Below are 18922 nucleotides of genomic sequence, written 5' to 3'. Positions count from 1 at the left end.
ACATACTCACATACTCAGTACATGTTTGTTAAAAAAATAGACTATAATCACTATAAGTAGATAAGTAATCCTAGTTAAGGTTAACGTCCGTGTTTTTGTCGCGTCTATCACCAACGTGTGTATTGTAAAGCGAAGGTAATTTACATTTTCGAATGCAGTCGGTAAACTGTGTCACCCGACCATTCCTACGTTGCGTAATCCATTCAATCGCTGGTTGACATGCAATCTATTTTACATTAAAATGGAAAACAGAACTTATCGACGGTTCACAAATATATTACCTACATACTTAGAATAAAGGTCAAACGTGTTACTTGTAAAGTGCTTATAAGCAAAACCATAGTAGGTTTGTCTAAGCAAAATTAATAAAACCCTTTTTGTAGAAGACGCTAGCTCATTGCGATTGAAGAAATCATGGCAAGAAAACCTTGGACTTAGATCAGAGGAGGCAGATAAATACGTCCTTAATATAGAATATAATATGACTGTGCTATGTGACATAATTATGAAGAATCCTAATCTGAACCTAACAAATTAATTTCAAAGCGACCGCACCGAACCGCTTATTGCCAAAAACATTCAGTCATTCTGAGTTCTCACATTCCGATAGCCAAGTTGGCCAAACCGTGACATTGATCACAATCTCGAATATCAACTGAAAACGTGTCCACCGTCTCACGTTCACTTGGAGTAGCTCCAACACAAACACATTAAATGGTACCAGATTCGTTGACTCCAAAAAGCAGTGATGGTAACAAAATATAAGTTATTATTCTTATATTTTTTATATACTACGTTGTATGAAAATCAATTCACCATGGTGTGCAAACGAAAGGAGCCACCAACATATGGTTAATACTTTCACGGCACGATGGAAAACCTTAGTCCGTAGTTCCACTGTAGGTATAGAAAAGATTGTCCCATACTGCCTTGCTTCCTATAAAATCCCTCGTTGATTACCACCAACACTGCAGCGACTAAGGAGCGACTCCATCAAAGATAAAGATTATAATATACCTAAGATTATAATCTTTAGCAGGCGGGTTCCTACACCTACGACCCACATTATCTATACGTTGTTAATAGCAGTGCATGTTGTGTGCAGTGATGCAACAGTGGACCGCAGCGTCAATTGACCGCCGGCCCAGATGACATCACCGGCCGGGCCTCTGCCCATGTTCCACTCTATCTGACACGACTTAGTTGTTGTTTAGGATCAATGTGACATGATAATTTTCCTTGCTTCCTCATTATTTATTAGCATCATTTCACTTGCTTTCATTTGTTTTATTCATTTAAACTCAACCATTACGTCCGATGAGGCATAGCGACATAACTTACTTTTCGTTTAAATTCTGCTTAGGAATAATTTTCCAATCAATCCGGCTGCCCGTATTTCAATAAAGTTTTTCAAATTGGATCGTAAATTAATTTCCTTTTACATCTGCTATCGGTTTACAAGGCAATTAAACCAATTATATCGAGTAAACGGTCCCGCTTCACTAAAAGTTATACAAAAACTACTTTTACATTGTTAGCTAGTATTTAAGGTACGGCAAGGTATACATTGTTAGGGCTACGATTTAATTATTGGACCCTTTATTGCAGTTCAATTTTGCGCATTACCAAGGCCTGAAGTTTGCTATATTTTATAGAGATCAATTAGATGTAAACACATTCCATGTCTTGTTACATTGCAAAGGCGTGGAGACACTACGATCAAAAATCCTCGGATCTCCGGGGTCCCTCCGGGAAGTCATGAGCAACCTAGGTCGTCTACTGGCTTTCTGGTGTGAGCTTGGGTGGCTTAATAGCTAGTCACCCCATAGGTACTTCACGCATAATGGCCCACCTTGGAGGCTAAATGCGGAAAATCAGCTCGCCATGATAGATGTAAACACCAGGCATATTGAACAGTGATTTGTTAGGCAAATATAATTGTTATCTCGACTGACATCTATAAAATTTAGCAGACGTGCAGGTACAGCCCAGTACGTAGACCTTGGTATGGTAAGGGGTGCAAAAATTGCTTAAATAGGTTATCGCTCATGAAAATTCATTTAATTCTGTATAGCTTTTCCGCTAAAGCATCCTTTATTTACCCACTAATGAAATACGACGTAAAGTCGATAGCGAACTTTGTAAATGAATGCTCTAAAAGTTGTAGAGACGCCTCGTTGGCGGCTTTGAGAGAAGTTGCTCCAACGGCTGAGAATGGCCCTCCAGTTTTGTAAACTGCATTTGTTTATCTGACTGGCTGTGCAATCGGAAACAAGAATGTAATGTAGTTCCAAATATAGCTGTACCTATAGTTCATATTGTTGCAACTGGTACCTACAGTTTTAAAATTAGAAGAGTGTGGTTTTGCAGTTAATTTTTTTGATAGTGACACTTGAAATAATTCGCTAAGGCACTTTCAGTCATTTAATACGAAACCCTACAAAGATATCATTCTTAAAAGCTATAAAACTTCCTATATTACTTATAGATCAACTGCACCCGCCACAAGTCCGTAAAATAATTAAATCTGTAACTAACCACCAGCAACATCACAGAAAGGTCACATTTGAACAATTTAAAAGGAAATTGTAAATTATTATAAGAAGTCGTAATACAAATAAAAAGACATGACAAGTTCTGAGAATGTTTTGAGGAAAAAATATTGAAATGCGTCAGTGATGCATTACATCACTTACTTTTTGCATTTTTAGTTACGGTTCGGTAGTTCCTTTTGCATTCATATCACTTCCTTATCTATAATAATATACCATAGCTTTTACATTAATCCCTATTCATTAATAGGTACATTTACCAACTTGATCTGACTACGAGAAATTTATTTTATCTTTAGGATTTGTGACTAATATCTTTACTACATACACTAAAAGTTATAATCATCATAAAAAGTCCTTCCATACTAACTAATGATATGATATCACATCTCTGTATCACCTACAAAATGAATTCATATGTGAAGGTAAATATTTATCCAAAGCCTCGGATCCAACTGGCACAACAATAACAAAAACTCACACCATCCTATCAGCGTATTCCATATTGTTATTCATCCCTGGTGCATAGTTTTTTTTCTCTGTTATCCACAACATCCGCAAACAAACTAGTTGGAGCCATGTGGTCGACTCTGCCGACCAAGTTCCGACGAGCACCGACTACCTGATGAAACAGTATCAGAGGACCCAATATTGTAACATTTGGTGGCTATAACTATCGCTTTCAATCAGGGAGGAGTGGTGATTGCAGACCGCCTAGTGCTAGTCATAGTATCTTTTTTTACATCGTCCATGGAACAACGCGGGCTCGGGTGTTTCATACTCGATGACATCGTCATATTTTTATTATATTTATCACTTTAAAACTTTGAAATCAATATAATAGTTACTTCTTCTTCTTCTTTCGTGTCAGTGAACATGCAAATTTTTATATTTGTCCAGACCAAAAAGAAGCAACTTTGATAGCATGTTACTATGACCATGATATCAGAGATCACAAATAATAAGACAATATTTAGAGGCATAATCAGTCTGAATATTGATGATTTGCATATGAATTAGGATTGTTACCATTGATTATTCTGCTGACAGATTAATCAGTAAGAGAGCTCCTACCAGATAGAAAGCGATAGCGATAGCAGGAATATTAGACGATCAGCCCCCAGTGTCAAAAGAGGTCATGCTCTCGTAGGCTGCAATAAAAACTATTGTATTTTTGTGCGGCCCGTTCATTTATTAGGCAATTGACTCTTTGATGCCGATGAATGATATCAATATGGGTCTGTATTACGTACGCATCATCAATTGCGTTTATCGACCATCTGAATTTTATGGAAATGTTAATGTTAACATTCAATTCCATTAGTTATAGAATGTTGATCAAATATTATATTATGTAGACGTAGCTATATAAGTGCATTGAATTTTATTAGTTACGGTTGTATACTCATTTCGTTATTGTTGTTGCAGGTCCAAGAGTTCCCTGAACCAACGCCGTCCATCACGGCTTTAAATTAAACAAGTAAGTTTATGAAATTCATATCGCAGTTCCACCTTTATGAGAAATAATTTCAGATGAGCTCGAGCTTGGCAGCATAGCTGTAAAACTATTTATAAAATGATCGTCTAGACACTCATTGTTTAGTGCTAAATGTGCCCGGTGCACCAATTCCCGTAGAATATGATATCTATTTCATCCCCCCGCCCGCAGCTGTTCGGTGCCTATATCAGGGCGATACTCCACGGCACAAGCCTCGCTTTTGTGTCGCCTCAACCTTTAAGCACCTACACTTGAAAAGCTGCCAACTTTCAGTTTGCTCGTGAAAAAATACAACCTAATAGCCGCCGCCTTTTCTGGAAGCAAATTACCCGCGGCGTTTATGTATATTTTCTCCTTTGTTGCCTTGTTTTGTGTATCATAAATTAGCACGGCCATTACCGAATAATTCATTAAGTTTACATATTACCGCGCATTGTGTACGGTGTGCTTCGAATGACCCCTGAATATTCTACACCTCATGAATAATATTGGCTGCACAGAAAATGTTGATTCGATTATTCGGTTCAAACCGTATTACGGAGATGCTATTCAAATCGAAATCTGTTCAGCAATGATTGCGTGTCCCGGGGTAGCTTCATTTACATTTCAGATGGCTGTATAATCATATACCTTTTATTGATGGGTATGCTGATATTTTGATAGATATCCCTCAATGTTACTCTCGAAGTAGTTCTTCTAGAATGCACAGAACGACTCAACTTGCGGAGGACGACTTTGAAAAATAAAAGATACAATTCGTGAGATTTAAAAATCCCAGCTGCGTCGTATCGCAAACTGTTGGCAGTTTGAGGTTTACAGCTTTGTCTAGAGTCTAGACAACTGCTGTGCTAGTGCTCTATAAATTACCTAGCCGGCTTGCTCCGGCTTCAATCGGGATTTAGGTAGTAAATACAGGGTGTTGCAAAATTGGTATACTAAGCCGAAACCTACATGTGCAGCATGTTATATCTAAACCCGAAACTGAAATCAGAATTTGGAAATTCGCGAAAAAAAAAAAATTTCCATAGTAAAAGTCACGTGACCAACAAAGTTTCTGGCTTAGATATAACATGCTGCACATGTAGGTTTCGGCTTAGTATACCCTTTTTGCAACACCCTGTATAAATCGATACCTTCCTTACAAATTCGATTATTAGCAAAATTCAAATACTTTCACTATATTACATAATATTGTACACTTAATTAATAACTTTGATATGACTCAATTTTCGTAATTCATTTTTTTTATAAATAAATAATGTATGTTTTTATAAACTACATACATAGAAAAGAATAGAAAGCTACATATGATGTCAATGAAGATACGTTCTTCAGTTTTTTCGCACTGACACCGCTGCACTATAATATTGCTTGTAAATTATCCGCCCAGACAGTAAAGCTCCCATACATTTGCATGCTGATGAGGCGACGTATGCACATTGTACACTGTTTAATCTTGAAAATCCTGGCGAAGCTGCATGTCACTATACGAGTATTTACGAGTATTCTCTAGACGTTTATGTTTACAATATGTTTCCTCTAACTCATAGATCGCGATCGGTGGCAAAATTTTAATATATAAAACAATGGTACGAAGAAGTAGGTAGCTACATAATTATGTAGTTCTTCATGAAACTTCGTGTTTTTTCAAGAAAGCTCTGATACAATCATGAAGTTTTCATAACGTGTGTCTACTATAAAATTATACATTTGTAACAGTAATTTAAGAACACCCCTCTGGAACTGCATACGATAGATGATGCACGTTGCATTGTACAAGTCCCAGCCTAATTTCTCGTGTTGTCAGTTAGGAATTAGGATACTCCAGGCTCAGCCCGTCTAGACGCAGAGTCGACAGCCGTGGGCGCGATGTAAATTACTATCCTACTGCATTGCTCAACTGCCGCACTGTGTTTGTCCCTTCATATGCTAAATACTTCCTTTAATATTCATATCCAAAGGGTCTACAATCTACATTCCGTTTCATTGTGGTACTTTCGCTGCACGTAGCACTTTGTCTTCTGCTATCTGTTTTTCCGGAATTTGCCTCGCTACTTCAATTCCTAATTTGATTTCGTTTTCAAGCGGTCAGAATGGAACTCGTTTATCTTTCTAAATGCAATTTCAGCTTCAAGTGTTAAAAGTACCGATGCAACATTGCACCAAGTTCATTGGCCCAACGAAATTCCACACAGTACTCGTCTGGGCGAGGAATTAAATTGCAATTTTCTCTGCAGTGTGGGTGTGTCGCGTAAATCAAAACACAGCCGCTACAGCCGTATTGGCATGGGGCAATATCGTCGCCGGCGCTGACTAAATACCGTAATGGCCGCGCGATCTGCCACCGGCTACGGCTTATTGCATGGGCGGAGATGCGGACAAAAGAGTTTCACCCGTGTATCGTTCCAACTTCCAACCTTTTTGTGCGACGATTGGATTCTAAGCTTTTGTTGCTCTGCGATTGGTTTTTCTTGTCTATTGATTCCGATTGGAACAGTTACCATTGTAAACGATACTTGAAATTTTACTGCAGCCGATGCTGTGCGTACATTATTTTAACTATACCTAGACAGTCTAATAACGAGTGATGGGCGAACCGCACCCGATGAAATGAAATTCCAGCTACAACATGAGCTGATCTGGTTGGCCGTCGCAAATCGAAATTGTGTTCCCGCAAAGCACTGCAGTGTAATAAAGTTACAGTTAGGCCGAGACCTACGAGACAAAACTGTTTGACGGCTGCTATTTTCACTATTTTACTTAGTTTGCATGTAATATCATCGACATTTTGATATCACACTATACACGATCTATTGATTTACAAATGTAGATATCAGAAACACATGAAATACTTACGCTTAGGCAGAGATCCCTCACGTTTGATGGAAGCTATAAATTTCAATGAAAGATGTTCTCGATAAATATCGAAGTAGGATGGTCATTCCCTCGATTTTTTAGTTCGTAGCTGCTGTGGTCGTATTTATCAGTGCCAATACTATATACCCGAAATATATTATATGTAGAGTTTATAGGGACCATTAATTTTATTGTGCCTATTTCATTTTATAAGTCAAATTACAGATGATGTAAAATTGATATTTTATTTGAATGATCTAGGTATGTGTTATATTTGGTTGCTTCAATCAATTTAACGGGTCTGGTATTAATATCATTAGCTGTTACTTAAATATTCCTAAGTTTCTTAACCTCTTTACTAGGTACAACAACATTATTTCCCGAGCCTTAATAACTCTTATTTGGTTACATTGAGCTGAACGAATGAAACGCCGTAGACGGTTTAATTACATCGTATACGGTTCATTGCTTGTAATATTAGACCACAAACGGAGAACATTTGCAATGACACTTAAATCCATGTAATTAAGACTGAAAATGGTGTAGAAGATGGTAGATGATGGTGGATGGTACCCCGACCTAATGTAGGTAACTTTACAGCGTTTTCATACGGATCGTAAACTAAAAGCAATTTAGTCTGAGCATAGGCGCGCTATTGACATGGACGTGACACGTTCTTCACGCCTTTAAAAACTTTTATTGTTTCCATGTCGTCCTGGTACCCATTCGACTCGAATGCTCTTGAGAGTGCACGCCTGCACTTCATTGTTCCAGGAAAAACCTTTTATTTTATTCGTTATTCGAATTCAATATGTAAAATTGTACACGCTGAAATGCAATTTCGTCCGTAAGCTCTTTACATACGTGTTTCGATTACAGTTAAAATATTCCACGCAATTGTATTGGATCAATATTTCCCTGAAAAACGATAACGATTGAGAGTTATTACTCTCAATGCTTGAAAATTGGCGACTCAAGGATTAAACTCTGTTATTCCTGAACATAAATGAAATGTTCGTGAAGACGTGTCATCTCCAGAGAACTAAATGAAGCTAGCTCATAAACGAAGCACGCTCCGCTCCCTCCGTCGTTATCCGACCTCCAATTTATCGGGACACCAGGTTTTAGTCGTATTCTTTGACAATTTGTCTTCTTCAAACAACCGGAACGCTTGCAGATTTCTCATTCCACTTCAAAGGCAGGTCTGCAGTAGATGGGATCAAAAAATTAAAAACAGGCGTTAAGCTTTATAGCTTTTTAAGGGTTATCCAATATTATCCATTATGAATGAAAGAGTACGCATGCATGACTGAACATAAAAACAGAAACAACACCATATCTCGACACATCGATCATCAAATAAATTCATACTTACCCCTATACCTATACCAAACTTACAAATTAACAGATCCCTTTCCAAATAACTTTATTATCGTCTAAAGGGCCTGATTTTTTGCTCCGACTACGGTCAACAAAAAAGTCACCTGCTCGTGCCAGCCTTTGCACCCACCGTTATAAAGTATCCAAAAACAATGGGCTTTTTGCCTCCGTTCGGACAAAAGCCGCTTGGGTGGCCCTGTATCGGCTACCGAACTGCCGAGACAAACTATAAACAAACGGAACGCATGAATATTTATAGCACCTCAGTACCGAGAACTATGACATTATGATGCACACACGCTGGCACGTGATTTCCGCTGTCGAAATAGATCGACGCACCGACACCCGAGTTTGCTTCTCCCACGGTGCAGTATACCTACTTCTCAGAAACACAACACTTTTCCAATATTAAACTGGTTTTTAAAAGAAAGCCGTATGTAGTAAGTAAAATTTCAAAAAGCTCAACTAATGGACTCTCCGAAAGTTTAGTTTGCTTTGAGAAGGAATATACGGATTTGAAAATCGTAGTATTAAGGAGTATCGGATATTGTGAACAACTTCCAATCGCTTAGGTATATCCGGAGAGTTTGCGGTTATACAAAGACGAAATATGAACCTTTGAAAATCAGAATTGAAATGTTAATAATTACTGAAATGTTTCCTCAGGTACTTTTATGAAAACATTTAAATAAAAATTTCGCAAACGGTTGCGGTTTTCGGGACGATTTTTATTATAAAGTAGGTAGCCTACTGAAATGTTTACCTGAAAAGAATTTTACCTTACTCTTAAATAATAATAAAGAGTACGTTCCTTTGGTAAAGTCCAGTAGATAATGTAATCAACTTTTCCGGTTCCTAACTTTTACACCATGTACTTTAATGCACGCTCTCCTACCTAAGAACTTGGCTATCTACGGAAGCACTTTAATTTAGTCGAGTGGAGGATTCACGCCACATTCCCGAGTACAGTGGGAATTCAATCAGTGGCGGTAACAATGGTGAATAATTCAGGCTAATGCGAGCGAGTATTCGACCTAAATACGTCCCGCCTTGCCTTTGAAACCTTCGCTTCTCTTCCCTTGTTATATTTCGAAAGATATCGTTCCTGAGCCGCATTCTGTCGCGTTCCAGAAATACTTACCGTCGTAGGTCAAGTCGCCTGCCACATTTCTAGAGAATTTCATTACATGGAAGATAATTTTGAAGGTAGGCTGCCGGCTAATTAAAAGCCATAATTCATATCTCTTTTCTGAGAATTTTTCTTTTCGTTTCATATTTGTTTTTGCTTTGGAGGTTTTATTAATATATAATTAATTTACCTACATATAGGAGCGTCGGAATGTTTAACCAGAAAGCCGCATTTTTATTGTATATTTTACCGTAGTGCAAAAAGCTAAAACCGCAATGCCGCATGTGTTTGCTGGCCGGTGTGTTCGCGCTAATCCCTCCGAGTAAAGTTCACGGGAGCGGGCTGAGCAGATGGCGCACGTCCTCAGTCCAAAAAGTAACAAAAATCTGTGAATTCCCTCAGCTTAGCCACCGGTTATTTTTACTCGTAACATAATCAGTGGAAACCCGGGGGAGCGGTAAGCTCTCAGACAGTTTTCGATTACCTTCCCCGCACTCCACCCCTTGCTTTGGGGGCGTCTTTCAAGTCGCCATATTCAATTTGTTTTAAGCTCTTTACGCTCCTTCTGGATAAATAGCGTTGTTGTTGGGTTTCAGTTGATGCTCTTGATTGATTGCTAATGTGTGTTGGGGACAAATAGTCGACAAGGGATAAAATACATCAAAATTGGAAAGATTTTTAAATGTAATGATGACAACAGTAATAATTTAACATGTTCCAACTGGAACATCTGTTTACAACATCGTTGAGTTGAGCCGCTTTTAATCCAAACCTGTCTATTTGTCTGTCAGTTAAAAGGACTGTCGCCTCCCGGCAAAATTATGTTAGAGCGGAGGGAGACCGATAAGTGTCCACAAGAATCACATCGATACAAGTGTAGGTAATTTCCTACACGTACCTATACAAAAATTTCTTACACATTTCAATAAAAAAATCCCTTGACAAATAATACCGAAAATTGTTCCAACACCATAGAATGACTTGGATTTTTTCGCAGAAAAATCGCCCTTAATATGAGTCTCGTGAATCTCGCTGATCGTGTGTGTGTGTGTGTGTTTGTAGAAGAGATTTTAGCTAAGGGAAAGTTCTATTGTGCGGACCCTCCGGCGCCCCCTCCGAGCTGCAAGGTCGAGAATGATGGAGTAGCGCCAACTTTATACCTTTTATGAGCGCCAAAGATATATCAAATAAATTTTTCAACTTCTACATCAAAACTCGCAGTTTTATCGCTGGATCATCTACAAAACTACAAAGATAACAAACACGCTTTGGCAAGGGCATTTATGCCATCATGTCATAAATAAAATATCTAAAACCTAATTCTCACTTAAAGCTTATTTTTATAATTTAATGCTTATAAATTTCTTAACTGTTAAATAAATCCATAAGTTTGCATGAATATAATATTCATACTGCATTATTGTTTACTTTGTTCCCAATTTTGTGTTTAAAAATGATTGATACATTTACTATTAATAAAGGGAGTTTCAACGAAGCAAGGGTTCACTCGGGAACAAACAAGACCCCAAACCCGCGCCAAAACTAATTTAGAAGTCTATCAGTTATTTTGTTCCGTAGTAACTTCAGAGTTTACCTTCGGAGAGATTACTCTAATACACTCGTATGTTAGGTACATTCCGGACTTAGGTTAGCTTTTGGGAAACTTCATGTGAAGGAAATTTATAAGTGCTTTAAGTATATCATAGCTTGGATAGTTTTAGCAAAGTTGAGGCCTGTTATTAAGTACATATTGTTACAACTTGTACATATGGATGTATTTAATTCTTTATTTCACAATTATAAGTGCAGAAAATGTGGGCTTTATGCTAAAACCAGCCTTGTTTCCAAAACGTAGTCAAAATATCCGCTTTGTGATCTTTGTTTCCCTTCATACCTACTACATACTGAAACCTCACAAATGTGCCTTAACTCCGAAACTCGCAGACCTACTAGCGGTGTTCATCCGGTGATTGCGATCGCTGCGTTCAATGTGCCAGGGGGCTTACTTCTGCTTGGCGAATTTGGAGAGCTGTCATACAATCGGCACGTTTAATACAACGAGATAGGCTCGTGGTTAAAGCAGCAGCTGTTTGAAACTTCGCAAGAGTAGCCCCCAGTAACTGAAAGGTATTCCGGCCAGCTCCCGTGCGCTTTTGCGACTGCATACCGAGTGCGTTCAAAGCATTCTATTTGCGGCCGATGATTATGCGTACGCACGCGTCTTTAACTGTGAAACACGTTTCCGTTGGTGACGCCTCGTCTCTCTGCCATATTTAATGTCGCTTTGCTATGTTCGGTTCACAATGTCTGTAGTGCTGCTTTAAAGTCAAATAACTATAAGTTTTTTGCCGGGAAAGCTTCTGTGTATGGCACATCTGAACTGAAATGTGTAGCTTTACTACCTTCACATGCCACATGTTTCACCGGCCTCTACCTTATAGTGCAATAGTAATTTCATACACAAACAAATAAATAACTGGCTTTCACCGGTGATTAATCGTGTTATTAATTTAACTTTTCTTACTGGAAACAATCACGAAATACTCCCATTTCATTGTTTCAATAAATATGAAATTATTACACTTATATAGTAATTACACTTATATAGTAATGAATTGTGGTTCATCCTAATTTATTGAATTGTTATCGGATATCGTACCTCAGTCTAGCATTATCAGCGACAAATAAGGTTGACGATAGCGATTTGTTTCCTTTGAAAGAATGAGGAAAGCCAAGTGGTAAAATATAAATGATTTGTCGGCATAAAAGCATCGTGAATAAATTTTCTTTTTCGTATTTCGTACACGGAATAGTGAATGGGGATGTAATCTGAAAACACAACGACCGTTTTCATTCAGACGTTGGCGAGCTTTGGCAGTACTTACAAATTTTATCAGATTACCATCCAAACAAAGATTTAAATAAAAAAAAATGTTTTAAAATTTATTTTTTCGCTATGAGCTTTTCTTTGTCTTAAGTTTAGCTACAATGTAGCAGAATGTTATGGCATTTTCTTTGTCTGACTAACGCCTTCGCTGGACAGGTAGACACGCCGTCATAATCGTCCAGCAGTGGACGATTATGACGGTGATGATGATGGTTGTCTTCTAGAGATTACTTTTGTTCATAAGGCTGCTGACGGTTCTATATTATAGAATCTATAGCTATTTCGTTTGTCTGCACGCCTAGTGTTTCCTCTAGCGGAAACTATCATGAAACGTTTGACTGATAATGCATAAAGATGACAGAAGAAAACCTAATCTTTTTTCATATTCATAAAACCCGTACTAGAGGTAGGCGCTGAAAATTTAGGCCCGGGTCTCCTATTACGCGCCGTAGGTCGCGTCCAGCGTCACGCCGTAGGCCGCGTCACAATGCTCACTACATCTACGCGCCAACGTCGGCGTGTGAGGGAGACCGCATCAGTACATTTCTATAGTGAGCATCGTGACGCGGCCTACGGCGTGACGCTGGACGCGACCTGCGGCGAAAATAGGAGACTCAGGCCTTACCTACAATTTAGAGTATTTCCATTGCATTTTATTAGTCCATAACCACTCCACCTTGTCCACAGATAGCGAGCATGAGTTTATGAGGGTAGCGGTAGGCGGCGACATGGCGCGGCGGGGCGCGTGCGCGGTGCTGGCGCTCGCGCTGCTCTGTCCACTCGCGCACGGCCGGCACGACGACGACTTCGCCTTCGACAACAACGACGACTCGCAGGTGAGTTGAGTGTTCAGAGAGTCAGTGTGAGTTTATGAGGGTAGCGACAGGCGGCGACATGGCGCGGCGGGGCGCGTGCGCGGTACTGGCGCTCGCGCTGCTCTGTCCCCTCGCGCACGGCCGGCACGACGACGACTTCGCCTTCGACAACAACGATGACTCGCAGGTGAGTTGATTGTTCAGAGAGTCAGTGTGAGTTTATGAGGGTAGCGGCAGGCGGCGACATGACGCGTGCGGTATCCACTCGCGCACGGCCGGCACGACGACGACTTCGCCTTCGACAACAACGATGACTCGCAGGTGAGTCCTCAGAGAGTCAGTATGAGTATATGAGGGTAGCGACAATAGGCGACATGCGCGGAAAGACTGGGCCGGTTTTTTTGATCCGTTAATGGTCAACTTTAACCATTATTGAAGCCACGTGTTGGCGTCTACGGTAATGGTTGACTACGGATAAAAAAACCGGTCCTAAGAAGATTCGCGATTCACAAAGTTAATAAGTGATATGTCTAGAGGCTCCTATCACCCCATTGACGCAAACTTAATACTCAATACTCAGTCATTTACTGCATCCATAAGTTTTAAAGGTGTTCAATACATTAATCTTACTTACTGCTCGTATTATCGATTTATATTTCTAATTTCAGGTGGACATCTCAGATAACCAAACACCACAGTCAAACGGCCTAAAGAGGTTATGGGGTGTCCCGGACACGGCGGCCTACGTGGGACACCTGTTCCGCATGGAAATACCTAAAGAAGCATTCTCCGGAGATGTCCATACGTACAAAGTAAGTTTTAATATCTAGCTGACTCTTTTGGCCACTTTCATGGCCACAGTATGAAATTTTTTCGTCCCGCTTTTCACCCCAGTGATCCCGAAAGAAGGTCAATCTACACAATACATCATCTGCATGAAGCTTAATGTTATATATTTTTTCTCCTGATGGAGTTCAACGTAAAGCAGATGTCAATCTGCACAACATCTGCATAATGCCTAGTATTTTTTTTATCCTCACAGTGCAACATGAGTAGTGGTGGTGATGAAAAATCTCTCACTCAGCATGTCAACACAATTCCACTCTGTTAATGTAGCCATGTATAGCTACACTTGGTACTTATTTGGTGTACAAATAAAGAGTACTCTATCTGTCTACACCCTTGCCATGCCGTCCCGGTGTGAGAGGCCATAAACAAATGATCTATTCTATTCTATTCTATTATCTGTGGGGGTGTAAGTACCTGCACCTGGCTCTCTCGAGTGGAACCTTTGTGCATATTCCGAAGGTCTAAACTGCCTTCCTAAGCTTGGACCATTTCCCACCACGCTGGTCCACTGCGGGTTGGTGGGTTCACATATCTAGATGTGCTCGATCTAGATATGCAGGTTTCCTCACGATGTTTTCCTTCACCGTAAGAGCGATGGTATACATTGTACTTAAGTTAAAAGAAGTCATTGGTACATGTCAGCGCCGGGATTCGAACCCGCATCTCTTGATTGAGAAGCGGGCGCTCACCCGACTGAGCTACCACCGCTCCAAACAAATGATCTCAATACCTTCATTCTGAATAAATATTATTTTATTCTATTCCTCCCAGGTACGCAGCGACCACGGGCGGCTGCCGGGCTGGCTGGCAGTAGACTCCAAGCACGGGCTCATCAGCGGCATCCCTCAGGCGGAGGACCTCGGGGCCCACTCCTTCACCGTCACCGCCCACGGCCGGGCGCCGGGTGTGAGCGCCAGTGATACCTTCACTGTTGAGGTTAGCTGTTATATTATTGTGTTTTTATTACACTCACATGCAATGATAGGTTCTACTGGTATTGACTTTCCATATGTCCCTGAAAACTTATTCATTGCTCGTGAGTGTATAATTAGTGCAAAGGACATCCGGTTTTGAATCTATTATATTATTAACCGACACCGGTCAATTATCGACCACTACCAGAAGTTGATTTTATAGTTCCCAAGTGTGTACAAACTATCGGTTAGTACATGTTAGTAAGTATAGAGGATAAAGAAAGACTGTTAGGCTAAACACACAGATTTATACACCTAGCAGACTAGATGTAATGATAGGTTTAATTTATTAAATACTTCATCTACAGTCTTGTGGCTAGTTGAGGCACCAGGCGTCAGTGTTTTCTGCTTTTTACATTATATGTTGTATTTTTCCAGGTGAAGAAATCGGAAGACAAGCCCCAGTCCAAGTACGGCACGTGCAGCCCCGGGCAGAGCCGGCTCGTGCTGGTGCTCCTCGTGGACGCCAACTTCCACCAGCTGCCGCCGCGCCAGCGCATCCGCTCGCTCATGGACCTCGCCAGCTTCATGGCTCTTGACGGGGTGAGTTGTTGCTTCATGGCTCTTGACGGGGTGAGTTATATAGCATCACCACTAGACCACCAGCTGCCGCCGCGCCAGCGCATCCGCTCGCTCATGGACCTCGCCAACTTCATGGCTCTTGACGGGGTGAGTTATTGCTTCATGGCTCTTGACGGGGTGAGTTATATAGCATAACCACTAGACCACCAGCTGGCGCCGCGCCAGCGCATCCGCTCGCTCATGGAACTCGCCAACTTCATGGCTCTTGACGGGGTGAGTTATATAGCATCACCACTAGACCACCAGCTGGCGCCGCGCCAGCGCATCCGCTCGCTCATGGACCTCGCCAACTTCATGGCTCTTGACGGGGTGAGTTATATAGCATCACCACTAGACCACCAGCTGCCGCCGCGCCAGCGCATCCGCTCGCTTATGGACCTCGCCAGCTTCATGGCTCTTGACGGGGTGAGTTATATAGCATCACCACTAGACCACCAGCTGCCGCCGCGCCACCGCATCCGCTCGCTCTTGGTGGGTGAGTTTGGATGATTTATTCTGTGGATGGGAGTCTGATTTTGAAGGCGGTTTAGTAGATTACATTTCCAAGTGGTGTAGCATCATCTTCAGTGAACACGTATACTGGTATGTTTGCCTGTCAATAGAGCGATACAATACGACTTTCCGAAGACAGCGACTTTGGGGTAATTACCAGTAAAGCCGAACATTTGATTATTATGTCAGGAATAAACTCTGTATGTACTACTCCCTACTGTAGTTCCGCAACTTCATATCCTTCTCCAACTGTATTATGTTATGAACTGTCCTCTCTCATTTTTAAGCAGATTTTATAACGATCCAATGATGAAATTTTTCAGGACGAGTTCTCGATCGCACCTCTAAAGGCTGACTCTCTGAAAGACAACACCGTTCTCATGAGTGGACCAGGACTGACCACCAAGAGGAAAGGATCCTCTACTACTGCCATTTACTTGAACGTAAGTTATTAAATTGATTATTAATGACATAAATACCTACATAAACCTACTAATAATGTAAACGCAAAAGGTTGTCAATTGTATCTTAGACTCCTTTTTATCCCGGAATTCGAAGTGAAGCTCGCAAGAAAAGCTACTTTGCCATTTAACTCTTCTTCTTCTTTGGGTACCATCTCCTATCGGAGGTCGGCAATCATCTGGCTTATTCTTTCCTTCGAGACTGCTGCTCGGAACAAGGATGTGGTGCCGGTGTTGTACCAGTCTTTAAGATTTTGGACCCAAGATGTTCTTTTTCGACCGGGTCTTCGATGGCCTTGAATTTAACTCTAGCTGCCTTCATCCTTTATATCTGCCTACATCAAAATTATCACTATAAATCCAATTCTAGAGTATTTTAATATGTGTTTATTCAGAATACCAACAGCGTAACAATAATACAGTTACGCTGTAAATTGTATAGCATCGGATAGATGCCATCTTGGAAAGAAACATAGGCTTATGACTCTTTATGTAATCGTATCTCAAACGTACCATTTCCATCCGCAGGTGGGTTGCGGCGACAAGCTCTGGCCCCGCCACAAGGTGCTAGTGAGCGGTGTCCGCGAGCAGTGTCGCGACGGCACCATCGCGCAGCTCACGCGGCTGCCGGTGCTCGGCTGGAGGCTCGTCACTGTGCGCGCGCCGCCACGACTGCTGAAGAGACAGGTGACTGATCTTATAGAATGATAGATAGTGTCCAAATAATGTCGAGCTCTTAGTGTTGTCTTTGACACGCTTATAAGAAGAAGAAGCCAAAAATCGTCCACAGCTGGACATATAGGCTTCGCCCTAAGAGCGCCTCTACTATCTGTTTGCGACATTCCTCCTGCACCTGACTGCATAAGCTTATAGATAAGACCCGGATAGGCTAACTTAGCGAAGGACGCTTACCATCTTGCTGGATCGGATAGGGATATCGAATCTAGTGGGATGGAAAGCGTTCCTCGCTAAGTATGCTTCGTCGCGTGTCATGTCTACTAGTCTACGGTGTAATAGCAGTACCTCGGTGCTGGTGAGCGGTGTCCGCGAGCAGTGTCGCGACGGCACCATCGCGCAGCTCACGCGGCTGCCGGTGCTCGGCTGGAGGCTCGTCACTGTGCGCGCGCCGCCGAGACTGCTGAAGATACAGGTGATTATTGTAACACTGTCACTATCATTAGCTACAACAGTCGGCTATCGTCCTTCTTCATCCAGCTACTACCGGTTTCTAAGATACCTACCATATCTATAAGATCCAGCGGGATAGGAAGCGTCCCTTGCTAAGTTAGCCTATTAGTGTCTCGTCTACTAGTCTATAGGGTCATGGCTTTAACAGAAGCTAAAGTCGTCCAAAGCTGGATATATTGGCTTCGGCTATACAGCTTGGCTTCGCCTTAAGAACGCCTTAACTGTCTATTTTCGGCATTCCTCTTGCGTAAGGTGGTTGGTCTCTAGCGGAACCGTCTAGTCTATGGTGTCATAGCTGTCCCTCGGTGCTGGTGAGCGGTGTCCGCGAGCAGTGTCGCGACGGCACCATCGCGCTCCTCACGCGGCTGCCGGTGCTCGGCTGGAGGCTCGTCACTGTGCGCGCGCCGCCACGACTGCTGAAGAGACAGGTGATTGTTGCTGTAGTATGATAAGAGAGTATGATAGTGACAAAATCTTCTCCAGATCATAGAGTTGTCAATGACACGCTTAGAAGAAGCCAATAATCATCCACAGCTGGACATAATAGGCTTCGCCCTAAGAGCGCCACCACTGTCTGTTTTCGGCATTCCTCATGCACGTAGGTACATAAGGGGATTGATCTAGCGGAATGGAAGACGCCCCTCGCTAAGTATGCTTCGTCTCGTGTCATGTCTACTAGTCTATGGTGTCATTAGGCTTCGCCGTAAGAGCGCTTCTGTTTTCGGCATTCCTAATGCACATAAGGTGATCGATCTAGCGGGATGGAAAACGTCTCTCGCTAATTATGCTTCGTCTCGTGTCATGTCTCCTAGTCTATGGTGTCATAGATGTCGCACGGTGTTAGTGAGCGGTCCCCGCGAGCAGTGTCGCGACGGCACCCTCGCGCACCTCACGCGGCTGCCGGTGCTCGGCTGGAGGCTCGTCACTGTGCGCGCGCCGCCACGACTGCTGAAGAGACAGGTGAATATTGTAAAACTGTCATTGTCATTAGCCACAACAGTCGGCTATCGATCTTCCTCATCCAGCTACTACCGGCTACTTAGCTACCTGTCTAAGGTGGTCGATCCAGCAAGGTGATAAGCGTCCTTCGCCAAGTTAGCCTATCCGTGTTTTATCTAGAAGTCTCTGGTATCATCAGCTAGTAGCTGATAGTGAGGGATGAGGGAGGGGTAAACAAAGTGAGGAACGGGCGGTAACAAGCGGAAGCCATAAAAAATATATACTCTTGCAAACCTCTCACGTTCCAATCCATTCAATCT

The 18922-nt window shown here is 41.7% G+C and overlaps 1 protein-coding gene across 10 annotated transcripts in view; it reads left to right on the top strand.

Moving 5' to 3' along the window:
* The window catches only part of LOC105386057 (dystroglycan 1), a 78399-nt gene that overhangs the window by 46564 nt on the left and 12913 nt on the right, over positions 1–18922 (top strand). For 4 of the 10 annotated variants that reach the window (XM_048628038.1, XM_048628031.1, XM_048628033.1 and 1 more), the window contains 7 exons: positions 3981–4032; positions 12990–13138; positions 13786–13929; positions 14738–14902; positions 15319–15483; positions 16338–16457; positions 17004–17162. In XM_048628038.1, coding sequence (XP_048483995.1) covers positions 13007–13138; positions 13786–13929; positions 14738–14902; positions 15319–15483; positions 16338–16457; positions 17004–17162 — 885 coding nt within the window. In that variant the 5' untranslated portion in view covers positions 3981–4032; positions 12990–13006. The other 6 variants (XM_048628032.1, XM_048628037.1, XM_048628035.1 and 3 more) reach the window with 5 other exon arrangements.

Source organism: Plutella xylostella, chromosome 19 (assembly GCF_932276165.1).
Source record: "Plutella xylostella chromosome 19, ilPluXylo3.1, whole genome shotgun sequence".
Taxonomy (NCBI): domain Eukaryota; kingdom Metazoa; phylum Arthropoda; class Insecta; order Lepidoptera; family Plutellidae; genus Plutella; species Plutella xylostella.
This window is presented reverse-complemented; position numbering and strand designations above follow the sequence as displayed.